Source organism: Hyposmocoma kahamanoa, unplaced genomic scaffold (genome assembly GCF_003589595.1).
Source record: "Hyposmocoma kahamanoa isolate Upper Pololo Valley unplaced genomic scaffold, ASM358959v1 66, whole genome shotgun sequence".
NCBI lineage: Eukaryota > Metazoa > Arthropoda > Insecta > Lepidoptera > Cosmopterigidae > Hyposmocoma > Hyposmocoma kahamanoa.
Genome location: NW_020653854.1, coordinates 18,136,508 through 18,155,407, shown reverse-complemented (window position 1 = coordinate 18,155,407; position 18,900 = coordinate 18,136,508). Strand labels below are relative to the sequence as shown.

General features: G+C 35.6%; 3 protein-coding genes across 3 annotated transcripts; 1 reads left to right on the top strand and 2 right to left on the bottom strand.

Moving 5' to 3' along the window:
• Positions 1–1,608: 1,608 nt before the first annotated feature.
• LOC113231610 lies at positions 1,609–6,752 on the bottom strand. Its single transcript, XM_026466008.1, has 3 exons — positions 6,172–6,752; positions 5,889–6,090; positions 1,609–4,616 (listed from the first exon to the last, which is right to left on the bottom strand). Exons 1-3 carry the CDS (start codon positions 6,410–6,412, stop codon positions 3,821–3,823), a joined length of 1,239 nt encoding a protein of 412 aa, XP_026321793.1. The 5' UTR covers positions 6,413–6,752; the 3' UTR covers positions 1,609–3,820.
• A 1,784-nt stretch (positions 6,753–8,536) lies between these two features.
• LOC113232042 lies at positions 8,537–9,196 on the top strand. The gene has a single exon (XM_026466667.1). It carries the CDS (start codon positions 8,537–8,539, stop codon positions 9,194–9,196), a length of 660 nt encoding a protein of 219 aa, XP_026322452.1.
• Positions 9,197–13,153: 3,957 nt separating this feature from the next.
• LOC113232041 lies at positions 13,154–16,416 on the bottom strand. Its single transcript, XM_026466665.1, has 5 exons — positions 15,644–16,416; positions 15,459–15,558; positions 14,592–14,696; positions 13,676–13,831; positions 13,154–13,204 (listed from the first exon to the last, which is right to left on the bottom strand). Exons 1-5 carry the CDS (start codon positions 16,414–16,416, stop codon positions 13,154–13,156), a joined length of 1,185 nt encoding a protein of 394 aa, XP_026322450.1.
• Positions 16,417–18,900: the final 2,484 nt, after the last annotated feature.

Below are 18,900 nucleotides of genomic sequence, written 5' to 3'. Positions count from 1 at the left end.
AATCGCCTTAACGAGAGAGAATATAGCCGAGTCCTTCTGCGTGTGTTTGCTTAGTCTAATGTTTAATTATTGTTTACGCAATGGATGTATGTCTTGTATGCATGTCACACGACTTGTTGCTAGGTGATAGTATTTCTCTTATCGGTAGAAATGAAACGAAGCGCTTGCGCTGCCGACCACGCAATCACACGAAAAATTTGAACATTATACTTTAATATACAATTTTTATTTCCATCTGGGCACTTTTGATGAATGTCATTCCTTGGTACGTTAATTAATAAAAAAAGCTTAACGAAATTGTAATTCAAGCCTATGTAGCTGTTACTTTAAACTAATTAAGTGTTTTTCAGCAAAGAAATAAAACTACAAAAGACAATGTCAAGAAACTAACTAATCGGGTGGCATGTCTGTCTGCTGATTGGTGGATTCATGATATTGACATTCTCTAACTTCGATTATGAAATTTAAAAACAAAATTTTTAAAGCTCATTAGACAATTTAAAAAAGAACACACAAACATCCATCCAAAATTGCCCAAACAAATGCTTGTGCAAACGCACAAACTTGTATTTGTAAATAATGTTTAGTTCCTTTTTTAAATCTAAGTGATACTTATACCTAACGTCGTTGAATTATTTCAATGTTATCTTAGTTGAAATTATCTACAAACTATATCTCTCACAACTACGTTTTATCATGTACACGTCTAGGTCGAAATTATACAAACACTAAACGCCTATTCGCGAATCTAGTAATTCCTTGTTCTGTGTGCATTAAATTCTAGAATTTAACAACATTGTTGATTATTGCTAATAGCTTGAGGTTGTTAATGTTTTTAGAATGGAATGGTGAATTTTTCATGTATTATACGTATATCTTAATGCTCTATAATACAAATGTTCGCTAGATCCTTTTTGTAAGCAGAATGCCATCTTATCGTGTTGTTATACACGTAGTCCTCTTTTTATTAAAGTAGTATCAATATATAATGATGGCTGTGAGGTAAATAATTGTAACAATTTAAATTTATATTGTGTAATAAAAATATTAAACAAACACAAAGTGGATCGCTCTGTCGCATCGGTCTGACGCTGTAGTTTACAAGCTTTATGGTGGCACTGGCAATTGTTCTTAACTACCAAGGCAAAAAAAATCAAAATTTAAAGTATATCAAAAGAGGTGTAATTCGTCATTTAATAGTAAATACGATTTCTTGGAAGTTAGTGCTAAAATAAAGCTTTTAAAAAAAAAATTAGTCAGAAATGGCTAAAATTTCATGAAAATGCCGTGGGTTGCCATACAATATCATTGAAGAATACGACAACATCCTCAAAATGATAATTAGCTTAATAACATGCTAGGTACCTATTTTCAATAATAACCGAGAAGCTGTACTAATAATTTCCGCATTAAAATTTTTTTAATGGCAGCCCAATTCCAAGCTCACAGCTTTCTCTGCAGTTGCTCAAATTTTTCAACATTATAATATAATCCCATAATTCACCGCTTCTAGATAACCATTTAAACGATTAAGCCACCGTTAAATGCATGTGATGTTACATTATCCCTGAATACGCAAACATCTAAATAGAAATGAATAAATGCACCGCAAAATACCGAAATGGTTCCTTATAAAAAGAGAATTTGTTTCTAAAAAAAGGAAATGTTGAGAACGAAAAATTTGTTCATTTCTATTAAAAACTGCGCAACTTGGAGAATGTAATATTGCCCGACTGTTCGAAATATATCACACCACGAGAACAAAAAATTATTTAATATTGTTGATGTTGATTGTTAATAAAATGCAAATAATGTAAATATCAAAATAAAATTCTGTATTTGTATTTGAAAAGTTGTTTTACTAATTACTCCACCTTTTGTATATAACACCAACACACTAAGCTTAATTTCACAATTTACAGTGCCGCGGAAGGGAATGGAAGCAATTTTATGTAACGAAAGTGAACACTGCAATGAATGTCAATTGTATAACGTACAAACTACATACGGGCCAGAAACAGATCGCGCATCTTCCGGAGAATCCTCGTGCATGCTCGGGAATGCCCGCAGATGCCGTCGGCGATACCTGACGACTCCGCAGCAAGTGGTGCAAATACAGGCGCAGTGCGACGTCAAGCGTCTACGAAATAGGTTATCATAATCATAAAAAATAGGTGGAAAGAGAATAAATATTCGTATGTCCAAAAAGTTTTTGTTTGTTCCATAAATCATAAGCCCAAATATCTGTTTTTCCTACGTGTTTTTTATTCCCTTTAGTCTTCACAAATAAGCGAAATAAAAACAATATGCAAGTCCATCATCCTCGTCACATAAAAGATTGGGACTGAACACCTACTACAGCCTCTAGGCGCAGCCGCGAGAATTCTCGCGAACGCTCGAGTTTACCACGCATGCGCAAGCCTTTACTCGCACGGCGGCACTTCCGTTCCATTCCGCCCCGCGGCAATGTAAATTGAGACCTAATTTTTGAACACAGACCAATAAATATAATAGAAGTGCTTAGTGGGCGTAACACGTGTGCATACTTGAAATCGTGGAAAAAAATTTGAAATGAAAAATTATAGTCGCACCACTGTCGCACCTGTAATATTATCCATGGTGGTGTCCCATATCATCGTTGAGTCTTATTTTAATTAATTTAATTTTGTTCAATTTTCTGTTTTTCTTAAACAATTTTTGTTACAAGAAACGAAAGTAAACCTTAAACGAATATACGAATATCACTTGTAGTCAAGACCACATCGACCTTGACACTTTGTACTTTGGACCGTTCTTATCGTTTGCAGCATAGAGTTGGATTTAGCCTTAATAGTGAGATAAAATGTCACTTCAGTCACCTGTGACATTTCGGACCGTCATCGCCATTTCTCGGATTCGGATCAGACGTAGTGCGCAAATGCTCTTAACCGTTCGCTGTCTTTCCGCTATAGTCGCTAGATGGCAGCGCATTTAATGAAATTTCAATATAAAATCAAAACGTCGTATCTTGCAATAAGAGGTATTGAACTTTCAATGATATGCCAACTGGGTAAAGTTTAAATTATATTAACAGTCTAGAATTTGTTACATCTTTTCAAATTACAAACTACGACTATAGTGTGAGTTTTGGCGTCAAACGCTTCTGATAGTAATGAGGCTTAAAGCCCTTCCATTGTTTTTCCTTCCGTGTTTTGGAATGCCTGAATGAAACTAACTTTGAAATAAGAAAATAGTTTTTTTACAGAAAATATATTTATAATAGTGAAATCGTTTTCACTATTATTTGTACTCAAAACTTCAACACAATGCACGAAGTAATAAATTCAGCTAACATGGATCAATACTAACATTTAATGAAAACTATCATATATAGACTAGGCCGTTAAAATATAAATAAAGTCTATTTGTAAAATAAAATAACACTGCACCTGAGATGCTACCTATATGCTACATAATGAGACTCATTTAGAATGACAAGTTAACAATTAGTCTTATTGTTATGTCTATATTTAATTATACAAAACAGGAATCTTTACTCAAGGAATAGAATATACCAAATGAGTCTCTGTATCACTTGTGAAATAAAATGAGATCATCAAATAAAACTGATGTGTTTTACTAGCCTACCAACTTCTTTAAGCTCCTTTATCCACCCCTAAACACTCAAAAAGGTGCATTTTGCAACACCATACATGATACAATCATTGACAAACATTTTTCTATATTCAAACTATCAAACCATTTGTCCAAACAGCCACATAATGTGTTGTCCTCTTACCTTGTTTCTAATTCAGTGCAACATTCATTTTAATCACACAATCTATTTATTGTGTCTAACTCTGTCCAGCTGATATGAATTTTTTGAATTTTTACGGACCTTACTTGTCTTTTTTCCAGAATTATTAGAAACCTTCTTCTTTTCCTCTTCTAGAAGTAGTGGTGGTAATGACACTTTCCTGATATTATATGGATGTGCTGTACCATTTGGTATTCTGTACACTTCATTTTGAATTATATCAGGTGTGAATAATGGCTCCAGTCGTGCTATGTCCCTATGTTTTCCGGTTGTAACTCTACTGTTCAACAACTTGTTGCGTTCAGAAGCACTTAATGCTGTATTACCATAATTTCGTGTGTCTAACGAAACAAAAGACTTAGCACTATTTCTATCACAATTAATGGATGAATCTGGCCTGGAACTTTTCATCCACCGTGAAGAGGCTATTTCAGACTTCAATATTGAAGGGTTTTGTCTTTTCCTATGTGATGGGCTTCGTATTTGCACTGGTGTAATGTGGAGAAGAGAGCAAAATGTATCTTGCAAATCTCGCTGTGAATCACCTGTCGAGAAAGTTAACAATTTTTCCCTTACAAGCCGTGGCTGGTCATCCAAATGTGATGTTTTATCCCATAATACCTTAAGGTCATTTGTGTGGTCACAAACTGAAGGTCTTGGAGAATTTTCTGGTGTGACATCTGTGCTACTCTGTGATAGACGTTCCTCACTTTCACTGAACTCACTGTAGTCACTATAGTGCATAGCAACAACTTCATCATACTCTATTGTACGTTGGCCAGGTCTTTTTTCAGGTAGTTGGATAGCCTTACCAAGGATCCTGAAAAATGAACAATGTTTGAATTAGTAGTTATGAAGGCTACTTTCACCTTTGTAGAGAATTAATGAATGTTGGAATGATTGTGCGTATTAATGAACTCAAAGCAAATAACATATGACTCCACCATTCTCAAAGATCTATCTGAACAACCACACGTGTTTCAAACTTGATCTTTATATCACATACAAAACCAAGCAGCTAACAAAAGTTGTGGAGAATCAGGTGAAGCTCTACTTTCTTTACAATCAATTACCAACAATTACAAACAATTACCTCAAAAACAAACAAGCATAAAATCAAATTTCAAGATGAACAAACAATGTGTGGGTACCACACTGAAAGCCTTGTATGTATGTTACGCAATAACACCGGAATTTGTGAACGATTTTGATGATTCTTTTTTTGTTGGAAAGAGGGTACCTCCATAATGGTCCCATTTAATTTTGAAGAAAATCATCCACCTCTAAGGGTGGCTGTTCACGCATGAAGACTCATTTTTATAAATAGCGCCTAAATTGTATTATAAGGAGCAATTATTTTAATGGTTGATTTTGCTATTCTCCAATTCAAGGCGTTTTTCTCTCTCAATATACTTTGAGTAGTGAGAACCGATTTTTATTATATCCTGTGTCAAGTTCGATACAGCGGCGAACTAGGGGATGAATCCAGGTTCGCACACTTTCCAGTAACTGATTGCAATAAAACTTAGCAAATAGATGTAATTCCATGTACTTTTGAGGTCAGTTCTTTTAGCACTCTGTACTGACATTATTTTGCAATACATGGACAGTCTATTAATTTTACCTCAATGTGTTTGAAATGTGTTGTCGTATTATATCAGAGTCTATTTTAAAATGCAATACGTTTTTAATTATTGTATTATTGGTTTATTGATTTCATACCATTCTATTCTCTCTTAATTGTCAAAACGTGCCTATTGCATTGTAACAACTATAATGTAGTAAAAAACAATAATATAAATAAAATATCCATCTACACAATTGTCAGATTAAAATAAATTGAACAAACATAATAACTTCCGTAGACTTTATACTTCAGTAACAAAGATATAAAGAAAAATTTTAGCAAGATATTCTATAAATAATAATTCTATAAATAAAGATATTCTATAATGTATAGAAAGTTCACCAGAACTCACCAAACATATTTTGTCAACTGGCATTACAATTTAGTCTATGGTGTGGTGTCCACTGTAATCACAATGACCTCTCAATTTATAAGTAACTCATTAACTATGTACAGAATACACACCTCAGCTGTGGGTGCAGTGCTCTCCACTGTTTGCAATCCTCAACAATCTGTGGTCGTAAACATTTCTCGCCTTCCTCATCATACAAAGTCCTCTCAATCCTTTCCCATTCATCAGCAAGGATCTTTGTCGCCTCGGCTGTGCTACGCCGAAGAGCTGATCCAGAACTACTATCGCTCTCTTCGCTATGCAGATCTGGAGTACCTGCAAGTTTTACATATGGTACTTAAAAACGCAACACTCACATCCCAGCCCATCACAGATGTAAAATAACAAATTCCTTACCGATTTCGCTATCAGAGAAAAAGTCAGAGAATGGGGTACCAGCGCGCTGAGCGCTTAAAATGTAAGGCTGGATTCCGTAGGGATAGCCGATGTTTCTGTTCACAACATTGCTAATGTTGGCAGACACGGGCGGCAGCTCCGTCCCTGACCTATAGCTGAACTTCTGTTGTTTGATATCCGGCAAACAATCGTATTTCGTGTGCTTCTCTCGCGCTGACAAATAATTTCGCGCAGACATCATCACAACCACAGAACACTGATCTGCTCCAGGTTTTCCATAGTTCCTGCCTAATCTTCAAAAACTAACTCGACAATAAACATCAATAAATTTACAAAAATACTATTAGGTTTCTGGCATAAAATTGTTTAGTAAAAATCAATCCATTTCAAAGAAAATGACAGTGACAACTAGAGATGGCGAGTCGAACTATTCAGCTCAATTACTCCCACGAGTCAACTCGAGTTACTTTTATAAGAACTCGAGCTAACTCGGTACGGTGACCTTCGGAACACTTCGGAGTCGCGAGCGATGGGCTAATTCATAGTGGAGACGCGGGCGCGGCGATGGGTGCGGGCGCCAGCGGGCGCGCAGGTCTTGGCGTCTTCCCTTTCACAATGACGCAGCGGCTACGAGCGAGTAGATCCACACGTCGAAATCGCATACAGACGCTAAACGCTAGACCAAGCTATTGAACGCAGCAATAGAATTCTTTCATAAAATGACTGACAGCTACTGTCAATATGTATTTTTTTTTAATAATTTTTTTAAATTAATTAACTGCCTCCGTGGCCGAACGGTTACCATGCCGGACTGCCACGCAGAGGTCCTAGGTTCGATTCACGGGCCGGGAGAAATATTTGTATGGCCTACATTTATTTCTCTCGTGAGTTTGGGTGTAATTTGTGTTTGTCTATGTATGTGTCCATGGCACCCGCGACACAGGGTTTCCCTAGTGCGGGGCTATGTTGAGTGTGTGCGTTATTATTATTATTATATGTCTGCGTACTACTCTATTCCTGTAATGTCTGTGTAGAGAACGAATACACGTGCTTAGTATACAATTTATTTCATTATTACCAAGCCAAAACCCTTATAATTGCGCACTGGTTATGGGCACAGTGCCCTCAAGCCGGAAAGGGTCAAAACTGGAGCGTATATAGGTTCCAGGTTAGAGTGATTTTGAATGGCTTGGGTTTGTGGGAAGTCGTGGAAGGAACAAATAAAATACCTGTGGAAGGGGAAGAAGCAATAAGAAAATGGAAAGTGTGCGATACAAAGGCGCAGTCAGTCATCGTATCAAGGTTATCCGACCGGGTCATGAAGCTGGATATGAACTGTAATACTTCGTCGGAGTTCTGGAGTAAACTACAGAGTGTGTATGAGCTCAGGTCGTCATGTAGCCTACATTATCTACAGTAAAATTTTTTTGCGTATAACTATGAATCGGAAAATATTAGTGAGCATACAACTGATTTGCAAGATTTGGCTAGTAAATTCTCAGAGAGAGGACAGAAAGTAGAAGAAAGAGCCCTCATGATAAAAATTTTAATGACACTGCCAGAAGGTTTTCAACATTTTCGTAGTGCATGGGATTCGGTAGAAGAAAGTAAGCAAAACATCAATGACCTAACAGCGAGGTTTCTAATGGAGTAAGAAAGACTAAAAGAAGAACAGGCTAATAATAATAGCACAGCACTGGCAGCAAGGTCAGGAACCATAAAATGTTTCAGATGTGGAAAAATTGGTCATAAAGTGAATCGATGTTACAAAAACAGTGTCAATTACAACATGAAACATTTCTTAATATTTTCTAAGAAAGAGATGGGTAAGGACATTGACTTACAAATAAATGGACGACGGGTCTAATACAAAAACCACGAAAAAAATGTCCCAAGTCAACCTATTCGAAATTTAAATTGTAATGTCATCGCAGTATCGCGCTGTCAGTCGAACAAATGAAGACTAAAGCGGAGTTTGGCGCTCTGTATACGATTTTAGCGCCTTACAAGTGCGGACACTTTTTAGCGCGGACCCGACGTCCATATAATTGTAAATCAATGGGTAAGGATATAAAAGTACTAAGAACTGATCAAGCAACAGAATTCTTGAAATTGAGAAACCTCTTGGAAGAAAATGGAATAAGACATGAAACAATTGTAAGCTATGTACACCAGAACAGAATGGAAAGATTGAAAGACAAATGAGAACGATTACTGAGGCAGCTCGTACCATGTTGCTAGCTAAGTCTTTACCAAAACCATTTTGGGCTGAGGCTGTCAATACAGCTGTCTTCTCAATTAATCGGACAGGAACGAGTTCAGTGCCTGGCAAAACTCCATATGAGTTGTGGATGGGACAACACAAATGATAGAATTTGGTATAGAAGTTTTTGTGCATGTTCCAAAACAACCTCGAAGGAAATGGGATCCCAAAGGAGAAAAAGGATTGTTCATGGGATATGGAGAGACCACAAAAGATTATAGAATTTACATGACAAATAAAAGAGATGTTGTGATTAAAAGAGATGTGGTATTTACTGGACGAGACGATTCTAAACCAGAAAAAGAAGACAAGAAGAAAGAAGTAGAGAAGGTGAAGAATAATATACAGGACATGCAATTTGAAGTAAATGCACCTGGAAACAAAGATAAAGTAAATAATATATTAAGAAATGAAAGAGAACCGACCACTATGTCAGAAAATAGATACTTTAGTCAAATAGCAGAAGACAATATTGAAAATGAAGAAAGAGAAATCATACAATATGGTAATGAGGAAAATATACAAGACGCAATAATTAACGAAGACGTGGAAGAAAGATTTGAGGACGCTATTGTTGATGAACAAACTGAATCCGTAGAAGAACGCAATGAAGAAGAGACAAGTGTTGAAATAGACGGAGAGACGAGAACTTTGCGGCAGCCATTTTGGGCAAAGGATTATGACTTTGGTTTGATTATGAATGTGGATTTAGACCCAACAAACTTTATAGAGGCTATGGAAAGTTCAGAATCAGAAAAATAGAAGGAAGCTATACAAACAGAATTCAAAGCACTTATCGAGAACAACCTGAACAAAAACTACATTGCCTCCTGGCAAGAAAGTAATAAGTAGTAAACTAGTATTCAAGAAGAAGATAGATGAAACAGGAAATGTAAAGTTCAAATGTAGATTAGTGGCTAGAGGTTGTGAACAAGAAACAGACTGTGATTGGAATTAACTTTATGCACCAGTGGCTAATTTACCTACACTTAGATTTTACCTTTACATCAAATGTATATGTGTAGTGCGTTTCTTAACGGTGACATTAAGGCGGAAGTTTATATAAAATTACCGAAATATTTTCCTGTTGATGATCCAAACATTGTGTGCAAACTAAATAAATCCATTTACGGTTTTAAGAAATCCCCTAAATACTGGAATGAAAAATTTGATAGCGTTGTTTAAAGTAATTGATATATTCAGTCAGAGAATGATTCGTGTCTTTACTCAAAGTGTGATACAAGCAGTAAATTGTATTTGTTATTGTATGTTGATGACATCTTGTTGTTTGGCACAGATGAAAGAGAAATGGAGCATATAAAGCATGTATTAACTAAAAATTTTAAAATGAAGTATTTAAGCCTTGATATTCTGATAGAATATCTTAGTATAAATATACAACAAAACTTGAACAAAGGAATGACTGTAATTAATCGAACTACATATTTAAAGAAAGTATTGAATAAATTTGGAATGACTCATTGTAAACCAGCTAGTACGCCACTTGACAAGAATTTTTATTTTGTTTTGTTAAATCGAGAATCATCTGAGAGTGCAGAAATTGAGTCTAAATGTAGGAGACTAGTAGAAAGTCTTATGTATCAGTTTCAGGAACAATAACGCACACACTCAATAATAATAACTCAGTCACGTCAACTCGAGTTGAAAAAAATACAACTCGTCACATCGCTAGAGACAACAGCTAAAGTACTAGCTTGGATTCGCTCTGGACCTTTTGGAGGGAAAAGTATCGTTTTTATTTTGACTTTCAATTGTTTTGTGAAATCTAGTTTAAAGTGGAATAGGATAGTGCTATTGCCTTAATCGAAGATTAAAACGCGAAATTATACGAATCTCGAACTACAATACCCGTATCGGCCTGTTTTAAGAAATCCCGAGTCAATCCAAGCACGCCGCCTCAAATTGCCTATCCTCTTTGTGGCGGCCATATTTACAGAAACATAATTAAACTTCATGTTTAGGCTGATGGCATTGCCAAAGCCTTAATAAACTTAAAAAAAAATAATTAAAGGCGGGCTTTTGAAGTTACAAGTACAGCTTTTACAAAGATTATTTTTATTTTAAGTATATTTTGAAGTAAAAACGAAGAAAGAAATAGTGATGAAGAAAGTTAGAACTATATTCCTTATTTTAAACCAAATTACAAATGACTTTATCCTTAAAATTCCAATAATTACGAATTCAAAGTTTTTGTTTTGTGAAGATAAGGTGATTTACGTAAAAGTGAAAACATAAACCGACCTCTCCTACGTAAAGTATCGTATGTCGAAATCAGGAGAGCGTTTTAAAGTTCTGAATTCACTGAAATGAGCATAACACATGACTTTAACATCTATGATGATCTATTACAAAGATAATTAAAGTAAGGAAAACCTCAACAAGAACTACAAAAAAAACCATGAAACCATAAATATTACTATTCCATTTGGGCTTGTTTCTTAAGTTCCTGAACATTTTTAGGAAACTCTTTTCTTAAATAAAATTAAACAAATACCTAATAAACTTTATAAATTAAAATAAAGGCAAAACAACTAAATTAAAAAAACTACAAGCGTTTCAACAAATTACCAAATAAGTAACAAACATTATCTCTAGGAGCCATTAATCTTCCTCTTCGTCGACTATGACGTTCATATTTGTGAGGACCCCCTACTTAACGACTGACATTGTCAGAGGCGTAGTACAAGTCCTCGCGTGTGCAGGTGTAGAGTGGTTTAGTGGTAGAATGCTTGCCTGCCACTCGGGCGGCCCGGGTTCGATTCCTGGCTGATGCATCGTTGATATGCGGTCCTTTTTTGGTTTTTTCTTTTAGGGACACGCAGGGCTCGACAAAAAAATGTGCCTATCGAGTTCTTAGGTTTTCGCGATTGTTACACATAGTGTGCCAAAAAATGTGCCATTGTCTGCTGAGAGACATGACACATACATGCTCTCTTCGAGGCACACCCCACCTGTGCATGCTCTTCTTGCTTCGACCGACTTGGGTCTGCAACCTAATTATAAAGAGTACAATGGTTCACTACAGGTGGTTTCAAGCGCGTTACACGCGCGTCAATAAGTAAACACCTACAGCTACTTATGGCAAGGTATAACAGACGCTAGTATTTTTTGACTCTTCTTAGGTTTATGTAAATATCATATTTTAGCTAATCAAATGAACATTCTTTAAGTTTCGTTTCAAAGCATTCATTTAGACATTTATATAAAAACATATAGCTACAAAAGAAAATTTTACTGAAAGTAGAAAACTAAAACGTAAGAAAACATTAAACCCTAACGTCATTTATTCATTTAATTTAAAGATGTGACATACGTACTGGCAAAGCTTCTGTATTCTTTGCACGTAAGTGCAGACGTAAGAACAAGAAGACGTCTTCCTTCACACTTAAGACTTTTTAACTCTAACCCACTTGTGATAAGACAGTTCAAAATTTAAAGTGCAGCGACTGCATGTTACTGCAGCCTAGTCCACATGGATAAAGAGTCAATGCGTAGATCCCATAGAGCCCTATATTTTAGTGCGTTATTTAAGCCTTGTACTTACTTTTTTATTCTATGCTTATTACACCACAATGCAACTATAATGGCTTAGATGGTTCGTATAAAAAGGCATGTGAAACTATCTTAGTTGTAGTAACCAAAAACATCTTTGCGACGTTTTCATAAAACTCTAACATTAAAGTAGTCTGATATCTTTAAGTGCCCCCGTTTCACAATGAGACCATTGCCCATCACGAAATGCAAGATATTAAAAATTAAGAATAAAAAAGGTAAACTAAGAGCTAGTAGGTAAAGTCTTGAAATAAGTACAAGAAACACGAAGATATGTATGTATAATATTAAAATCAATAATTTATTATGTTCACATTTCGAAACGGGTCATGCAGGCGAGCTTCTGCGTCACACCTCAGTAAATATTATTTTTAGTCGTCAATGTAGTGTCATAAAATTAAAATAATTACTTCTGTTAATATGTTAGTTTTACATTAATTATTCATAGTATAACAGAGAGCGAAAATTATTTAACGTTGATTGCGAGTAGTACATATATCTATATATTTGAATTAGTGATGAAAGAGACTCAGTCTTTTAAGGCGTTTTATAACGACTCGACTCCATTTTACAGGAATCGACTCTAAAATTATGACTGGGGGTTCGAGTTTTTATTAATAAGACTCAGTCGTTATACTAAAAGACTTAAAAGACTCACGACTTTAACGTCTTAAAAGACTTAAACGACTTGAAAGACTTAAACGACTCGAGTTGTTTGCAAAGGACTTATACCTATTTTATGTTAAGACATAAATTTAAACACGAAGTTTATAAATAAAAATGACGTAAGTAGTATGTAGTAAATAATCACGTTTATTTACTTATAATAAAAATCGTAAAATAAATACCTCGTGGGTAGAAATAAAATCACGCCATACGGCTTATGACTCGCGACTCCCGAGGCTATGAGGCGCCAGTCGTTTTAGTTGTTGTAGTCTTTTTAGGCGTTTTAGTCCTATAAGTCTTTTAAGCTTCCTAGGGTTAAAAGACTTCGACTCGAATTAGTCTTCAGTTTTACTCTTATGACTCAAGACTTGAGGGTTAAAAGACTAAACTAGTCGCGAGGCGTTGAAAATAAGTCGAGGTTTTTTGAAAGGCCTTAAAAGACTGAGTCTCTTTCATCACTACTTTAAATACAAGATATCTTTAAACAGTGGCATGCAGCAGGTTAAATAAGGAATACGCATCACGAAAAACCTGCAACAAGAAATAAAAAAGACGAAGTAGTACTTTTTGATAGTTTTATCAGAACATAAAAAGCCATAATTATATCGAATTATTAGGGTATCGCGATTGCTACATATTGGATATAAAACTATTTTTTTAGTCTAAATCACGTACCTATAATTATTTTTTCTAACTATCCAATATTTCGGGCCTTTTACAGGTCTCATGGTCACGGCTGGCTTGTTTGAAAAACAAAAGTAAGTATGCAATTTAGCGTCTACAAAGAAAGCATTGGGAAATCACACTATAAGGACCATAGTGGGTTTTTTGAAATCCAGATAGCGGAATGGGATATCCCGTACTATCATATTCTGATATTTAATTTTACGGTTACATAAACGCCTTTCTGTCCATGAATGGGTTAAAAGATGGTTAAAAGAGGCCAATGTCTAGCAGGGACATACATGGGTTAACGATCATACATTATAATTATGTGCTTACGTCGGTTAGAGCATCCAAACATATGTTCCGAAACATAGTTCTCAGTACAACTGGGCGAGTAGCGCGAAGCAGGATAATCAAAAGGGTGGACCGAGAACCTTTGTCCCAGTGATTCTCCCAACCGCTTGTGTATATCGACTCGCTTAGACTTTCACCCTGTATGTAAAAAAAAAACAGAGAACAACTTTACTATATTATATTATAGATACCGTCGCTGGCAACACGTTAGTGTAGGCATGCTTTCTTCCCTTTGTTCTTGTTGTCATTATATTGCTAGACTATGACTACGTGCTTCATTTACGTACTATGTGATTCAGATGGAGCACATCTCCATCTAAACTCTGTTGGTTGGTGTTGGGCTTTGTAGTGAGAAAAATGAACTCATAAACAGTGAGTATTCTCAACTTCATCCAGATTCATTCTGTCTCTACGGTAAAAAGCTTTAGAGTGCTTAGGTGCGTTCCCACGGCCTGTGATGTAAAACGCGCAGATTTGTACGAGCGAGCTCGCGAAACGGACGAGTTCGGGTGGCTTCGGGTCGATGACGCGCATGGTGCATGGCAGCACTTATTCGAGTATAATCGAGAGCTTTTAAGTCGCCCGCGCGTTCGCGCCGCGGTTTTGAAGTTAGCGCTCTACCCATTGGCGCCCTTGCGCGAAACGCGCGGCTCTGGTCCCAAAATGGGTCACGGGCCGTAGAATGCCCTTTACCACTAAGCGCATGAAATGTTCGCCCCGTCGCTTGATATCATTAAAAAAAACATGAAGTTCATTATGCTTACTTCTTCGTTAAGAAAATTCGCTCACATTCTGCTCCGCGGTAATGTAACATCAGCCCAAAAAAAGAAAAATAATAAAAAGCAATACATGTAGGAACGCAGTATAATTATAGAAATATCGTATTGACAAACCGTACTTTTTCCAATAACTTATCGCTGTAATAACAAGGAATACTGCTTAAAACAACGGCGCCGAAGGCAATTGTAATAAACTCCACTGGTAGATGAGCTTGCTTGAGCGACTGAAATATATTAATTAAAAAAACTGTTCATTTCAATCATTCGTTATTTTGTTGCAGATTAAAAATCATTGAACACTATTCATGTTCACCACATTAACTATTATTGGCAAGCGGTGGAGAAGCATGTACCTTTTTTTTAGAAAAGAAATCCTTGTCAGAACTGGCATGCTTGCCAAACGGTTTGATGATCGCAGAAAAATGCAATAGATTTTTTTATTCACTAACACTGGCGATGATTGCCATAATTTTTATATTATTCCATTATTCCTGACTATTTCCATCTTCTAAGTATTGTTCTTATAAAACTGACACTGGCACAAGCCTAAATCAAAAAAATCCTGTGCTACTCATATTAAGAAAATCAAGCTACATTTTATTGAGTATAATTAGATTAAATAGTAATATAAATAAGGTAGAGCAACTATTTCATTGGATATATTTAAATATCACAACGAAGACTAATTTTTGGACTATGTAACAAAATTTAAAACTTAGGGATCCACACGGGCGCTCCTAAGCAACCCTAGAGGCGTGAGAGGTCCGGTATTATCTAACCGTCAACATACATCGAAATTGACACTGGCCCAAGCCTATAACAGTGGCCGTCATTAAGGAAATAGTAACAATATTCGTATTAACTCTAAACATATTCACACATTACACCTTTACCGCTGTCGCAGCGTAAATTGAAAGACGCTAAAGAGAGAAGCGAAATACATGGTGATAAAATTTTGTTACTGTTGTTATTTATATATAACATACCTCTAGAATCAAAAATATCATCAACGGGAGTATAAGAGAGGTTCCTTTTAATGAAAACTCGTAAAATACTTCAAAAGCTGTCTGGATTTTTTCTACAAAACTAAAAAAGTAGTAATTGTTAGAAATGAAGACATAATTTCAAAAGCTATTTATGAAATGTTCTGTATTACGCCTTATTAACGAACCTGTAAATATTTTGTATTTGCTGAACAATGTCACTCAATTTTCTTTTTGTGTTTAAGGGTGAATACTCAATATCAGAAAATAATAGTTTGACACGTCTTTCGACTAGTGCTATTTTGCCGCAAACATGCAACATGAAAGTCGGCCCAAGAGGTACTATGCCTACATATCCTGCATAAGAGCAAAACTCGAAAAAGAAAATCAAGAAGTTCGTAAGTATGCTTTGTATTACAGGACCCATGAACTCCTCCATTCGTTCAGGATATCTCAAAGGAAACATATCCACCACTCTAAATGTATCCTTTACGCTATAATAAATCGTAAGGGCTATTGCTTGTCCAGGAAATGCTAGAGCCCCAACAAAAACTAGATAACCCCACCATATTGAAACGGTCCGCGCCATTAGAGCGTACTCCAGTACTAATTTTTGGTCATCAGGAGACAACTTCGTTTTAGCATATTCATAGTCTGCTTTCATAAGGTTTATCAGTTCACAAAAAGTTGATTTATGTTTCAATAACACACCTAGCATAAAAGTAATTACTAGATACATCACCATTAAGGTACCATTACCACAGGCTGCTAACATATCACCGTCCTTGAGATCGTAATGTATGCTTTGGTAGATGAGACCCAGAAATATATATGAAAATAACCCTTCCACCCCAAAACATCTGACGAACCATTTAAGGTTTCTTTTATAAAATGGGTAACCACCGTTTAATTTCAAACACCGTAATGGCAATGAAAACAGTATGTCAAAATCAAGCTCCATAGCTGCTAACGTTTAACCTGGTACTTAGTTCGACGTCTATTGAATATTTTTTTTTTATATGTATAGCATCGTTGGTCACGGACTTTGAATATTCCCTTAGGCTCCGAGTAATGCTTATATAACTTAGAATTACGAAGTACAAAGAGATTTAATTTTCATGTATTAAAAATTCATAAGCAAGAATAAGCAAGACTTATGAATTTGTAGAAATAAAAGACTATTTTAAATTGTACCTAATTTTCGTACCTATCTCTAATGCCTCACTTGTTCTTCAGTAATTCATGTGACTGAAGAAAATACCTATAAATTAGAAAATCTATCTAGAACCAGTACAACTTCAGTGCGAAGTACTTTTATAATTTTGCATCAGGACAAGAAAAACAAATAAAAAGAAAGTTAGACCTTGTTAATAAAGCAGTCTTCTTGGTTACCTTAGATATTAAACTTCAATGGTTTCCACATATATCTTCACTGGCCAGCAGATTAAGCTCCGCTGCATACGCAGTCCGCTGAATACGTGAGCTTATCGATGTTAGTACTGCTGGAGTAGTTTACTTCCATAGTATAATGTTCTACGGGATTCTCATGTGGGGTAAAGCGGCAGATATTTAAACCATATTTGTATTGCAAAACGAGCGATTCGTTCTGTATACCGTCTAGGTTCTCGGGTTTCTCTTAGAGAAAAGTTTAAGGAGAGTGGTATCATGACTGTGGTGTCACAGTACATTCACTCAAATATTTTATATGCCCATAAAAATATACATAATTTCAATAAGAAAGGAGATATCCATAATATTAACCCTAGAGCCAAGTCCAAACTCATGGTACCGCGATTTCGATTAACCAAGGTAAACGACTCTTTTATGGGGAACTGTATACGTTTTTACAATAAGATTCCGAAGCATAATTAAGATTATCATTTCCTAAACTTAAGAAAAGTCATATTATAAAATTGAAGAGTACGTATTAGATAAAGATGTATGGAAAAACGACACGGCTCCAGAATCCACACAAATTTAATTCAAACTGCATTCTATAGCATTTACTCGTAAGTTTATTTGAAAAGAGCAATCCCTAGAGTTTCGTCCTTGTTCTTCTCAGGGAAGTCAGCGTAGTGAACGAGCAGTAGCTTAAACGTTTTCAAGTGTAAATTTATTTTACCTATGGAATAAATGATCTTTGACTTTGACTTTGACTTTGAATCAGAGATTAGTTATACAACAAATAACCGAATCGAGAATTCGTATAGGTAATAAAGCCACATAAATTATCATACGTCAAGAGTGTTTTTATCATAATAATATGAAAGTCATAAAAACATGAAACAATGTAGTTTAGACATGAAATTTTATTAGTCCTGTAATATTTAAGCATAAACAGTTATCGACTTATTTTGTTAGTACAATCTTAAAACCTCTACTAAAAATTTGACAATTTGCAGATGTAGCCTTATTACGCCAAGTGTGCGAATTAAATAACATTTCGAAAATTATGACGTGAAAAGTGTGTGTGAAAGACGTATTTCGTTATTTTGATTCAAATGATAACTACCACAAATTTAAAGCCTTTGTTACTCGCTCTTCTACATTCATGCTGTGCATTAAAACTTTTTTTAATTTACCTATTTAATCTTCAAGATGTATTCGACCTAGTTATTATAATAAACGCCATTGAAGAAGCAGGAAAATAAGTAAAGGAATAAAACAAGGTAAAATTATTAGGAATTACTTCATATTTTTTTCAAAACTGTAATCAATCACGACGTATTGAAAGCTTTTATACAACTAGATAGATTACGGGGTTTGAAATAGTTTATGTATTCATTCCTACTTATTTATGTAGTACAAAAATTGCATACAACATACACCATGTTACTTGTCATTAAAGACGAAGGACACAATGCTCTGTGATGATTTAAATAAATGATAGCATGTATTCTTTACTATTTCGAAGATGTTTATTAAATAAATTAAATATTTTTCAAAATAGAAAAATATGACGGAAACCGTCATGAGCACGGACGAAAACCTGCGAGACAGAGGCGCCACCTGCAGGTTACAGAGTGTTTCGCGCGCGCCCTCTCCTGGGTCCAGATTTTGATTCTTATCTTCCATTCATATCTTTCTAATTTGTGAGTTATATCAACTATTGTTCCGATTAGAGATGTCAAAAGTTTCCGATCGGAATCGCAATTATGTGCCTCGACTCGAAAAAGATGCAGTGAAAGGGAGAGGCAATCAAAATCAAGCTGCTGGTGGACCTCGACGGAGTCTGGGTGGGGAACGGTGGTAGTAGACGAGAGAGGAGGCTGTGGTGGTTGGGCTCCCGGGTTGCATACACGCTACCTAGAAACTGTCCTACGTTTCGCCTATTGCCTATTTTGATCGCTAAAATTAATAGAAAGTGCAAGTGGTTATTCGATTTCATAGTGATTAAAATATGCAGTGTTATTATTCAATGTAATCTCCATTGCACGATCCATAA

What these genes read in the sequence shown, in the direction of transcription:
- LOC113231610 (XM_026466008.1), bottom strand. Translation starts at nt 6,412, where the DNA reads ATGATGTCTGCGCGAAATTATTTGTCAGCGCGAGAGAAGCACACGAAA. An exon ending in TTTCTCTGATAGCGAAATCG is followed by an intron (nt 6,091 to 6,171) that starts GTAAGGAATTTG and finishes TAAAACTTGCAG; the next exon opens with GTACTCCAGATCTGCATAGC. An exon ending in GCACTGCACCCACAGCTGAG is followed by an intron (nt 4,617 to 5,888) that starts GTGTGTATTCTG and finishes TTCATTTTTCAG; the next exon opens with GATCCTTGGTAAGGCTATCC.
- LOC113232042 (XM_026466667.1), top strand. Translation starts at nt 8,537, where the DNA reads ATGATAGAATTTGGTATAGAAGTTTTTGTGCATGTTCCAAAACAACCT.
- LOC113232041 (XM_026466665.1), bottom strand. Translation starts at nt 16,416, where the DNA reads ATGGAGCTTGATTTTGACATACTGTTTTCATTGCCATTACGGTGTTTG. An exon ending in TGATATTTTTGATTCTAGAG is followed by an intron (nt 14,697 to 15,458) that starts GTATGTTATATA and finishes AATATATTTCAG; the next exon opens with TCGCTCAAGCAAGCTCATCT. An exon ending in GTTTGGATGCTCTAACCGAC is followed by an intron (nt 13,205 to 13,675) that starts GTAAGCACATAA and finishes TTCTTGTTGCAG; the next exon opens with GTTTTTCGTGATGCGTATTC.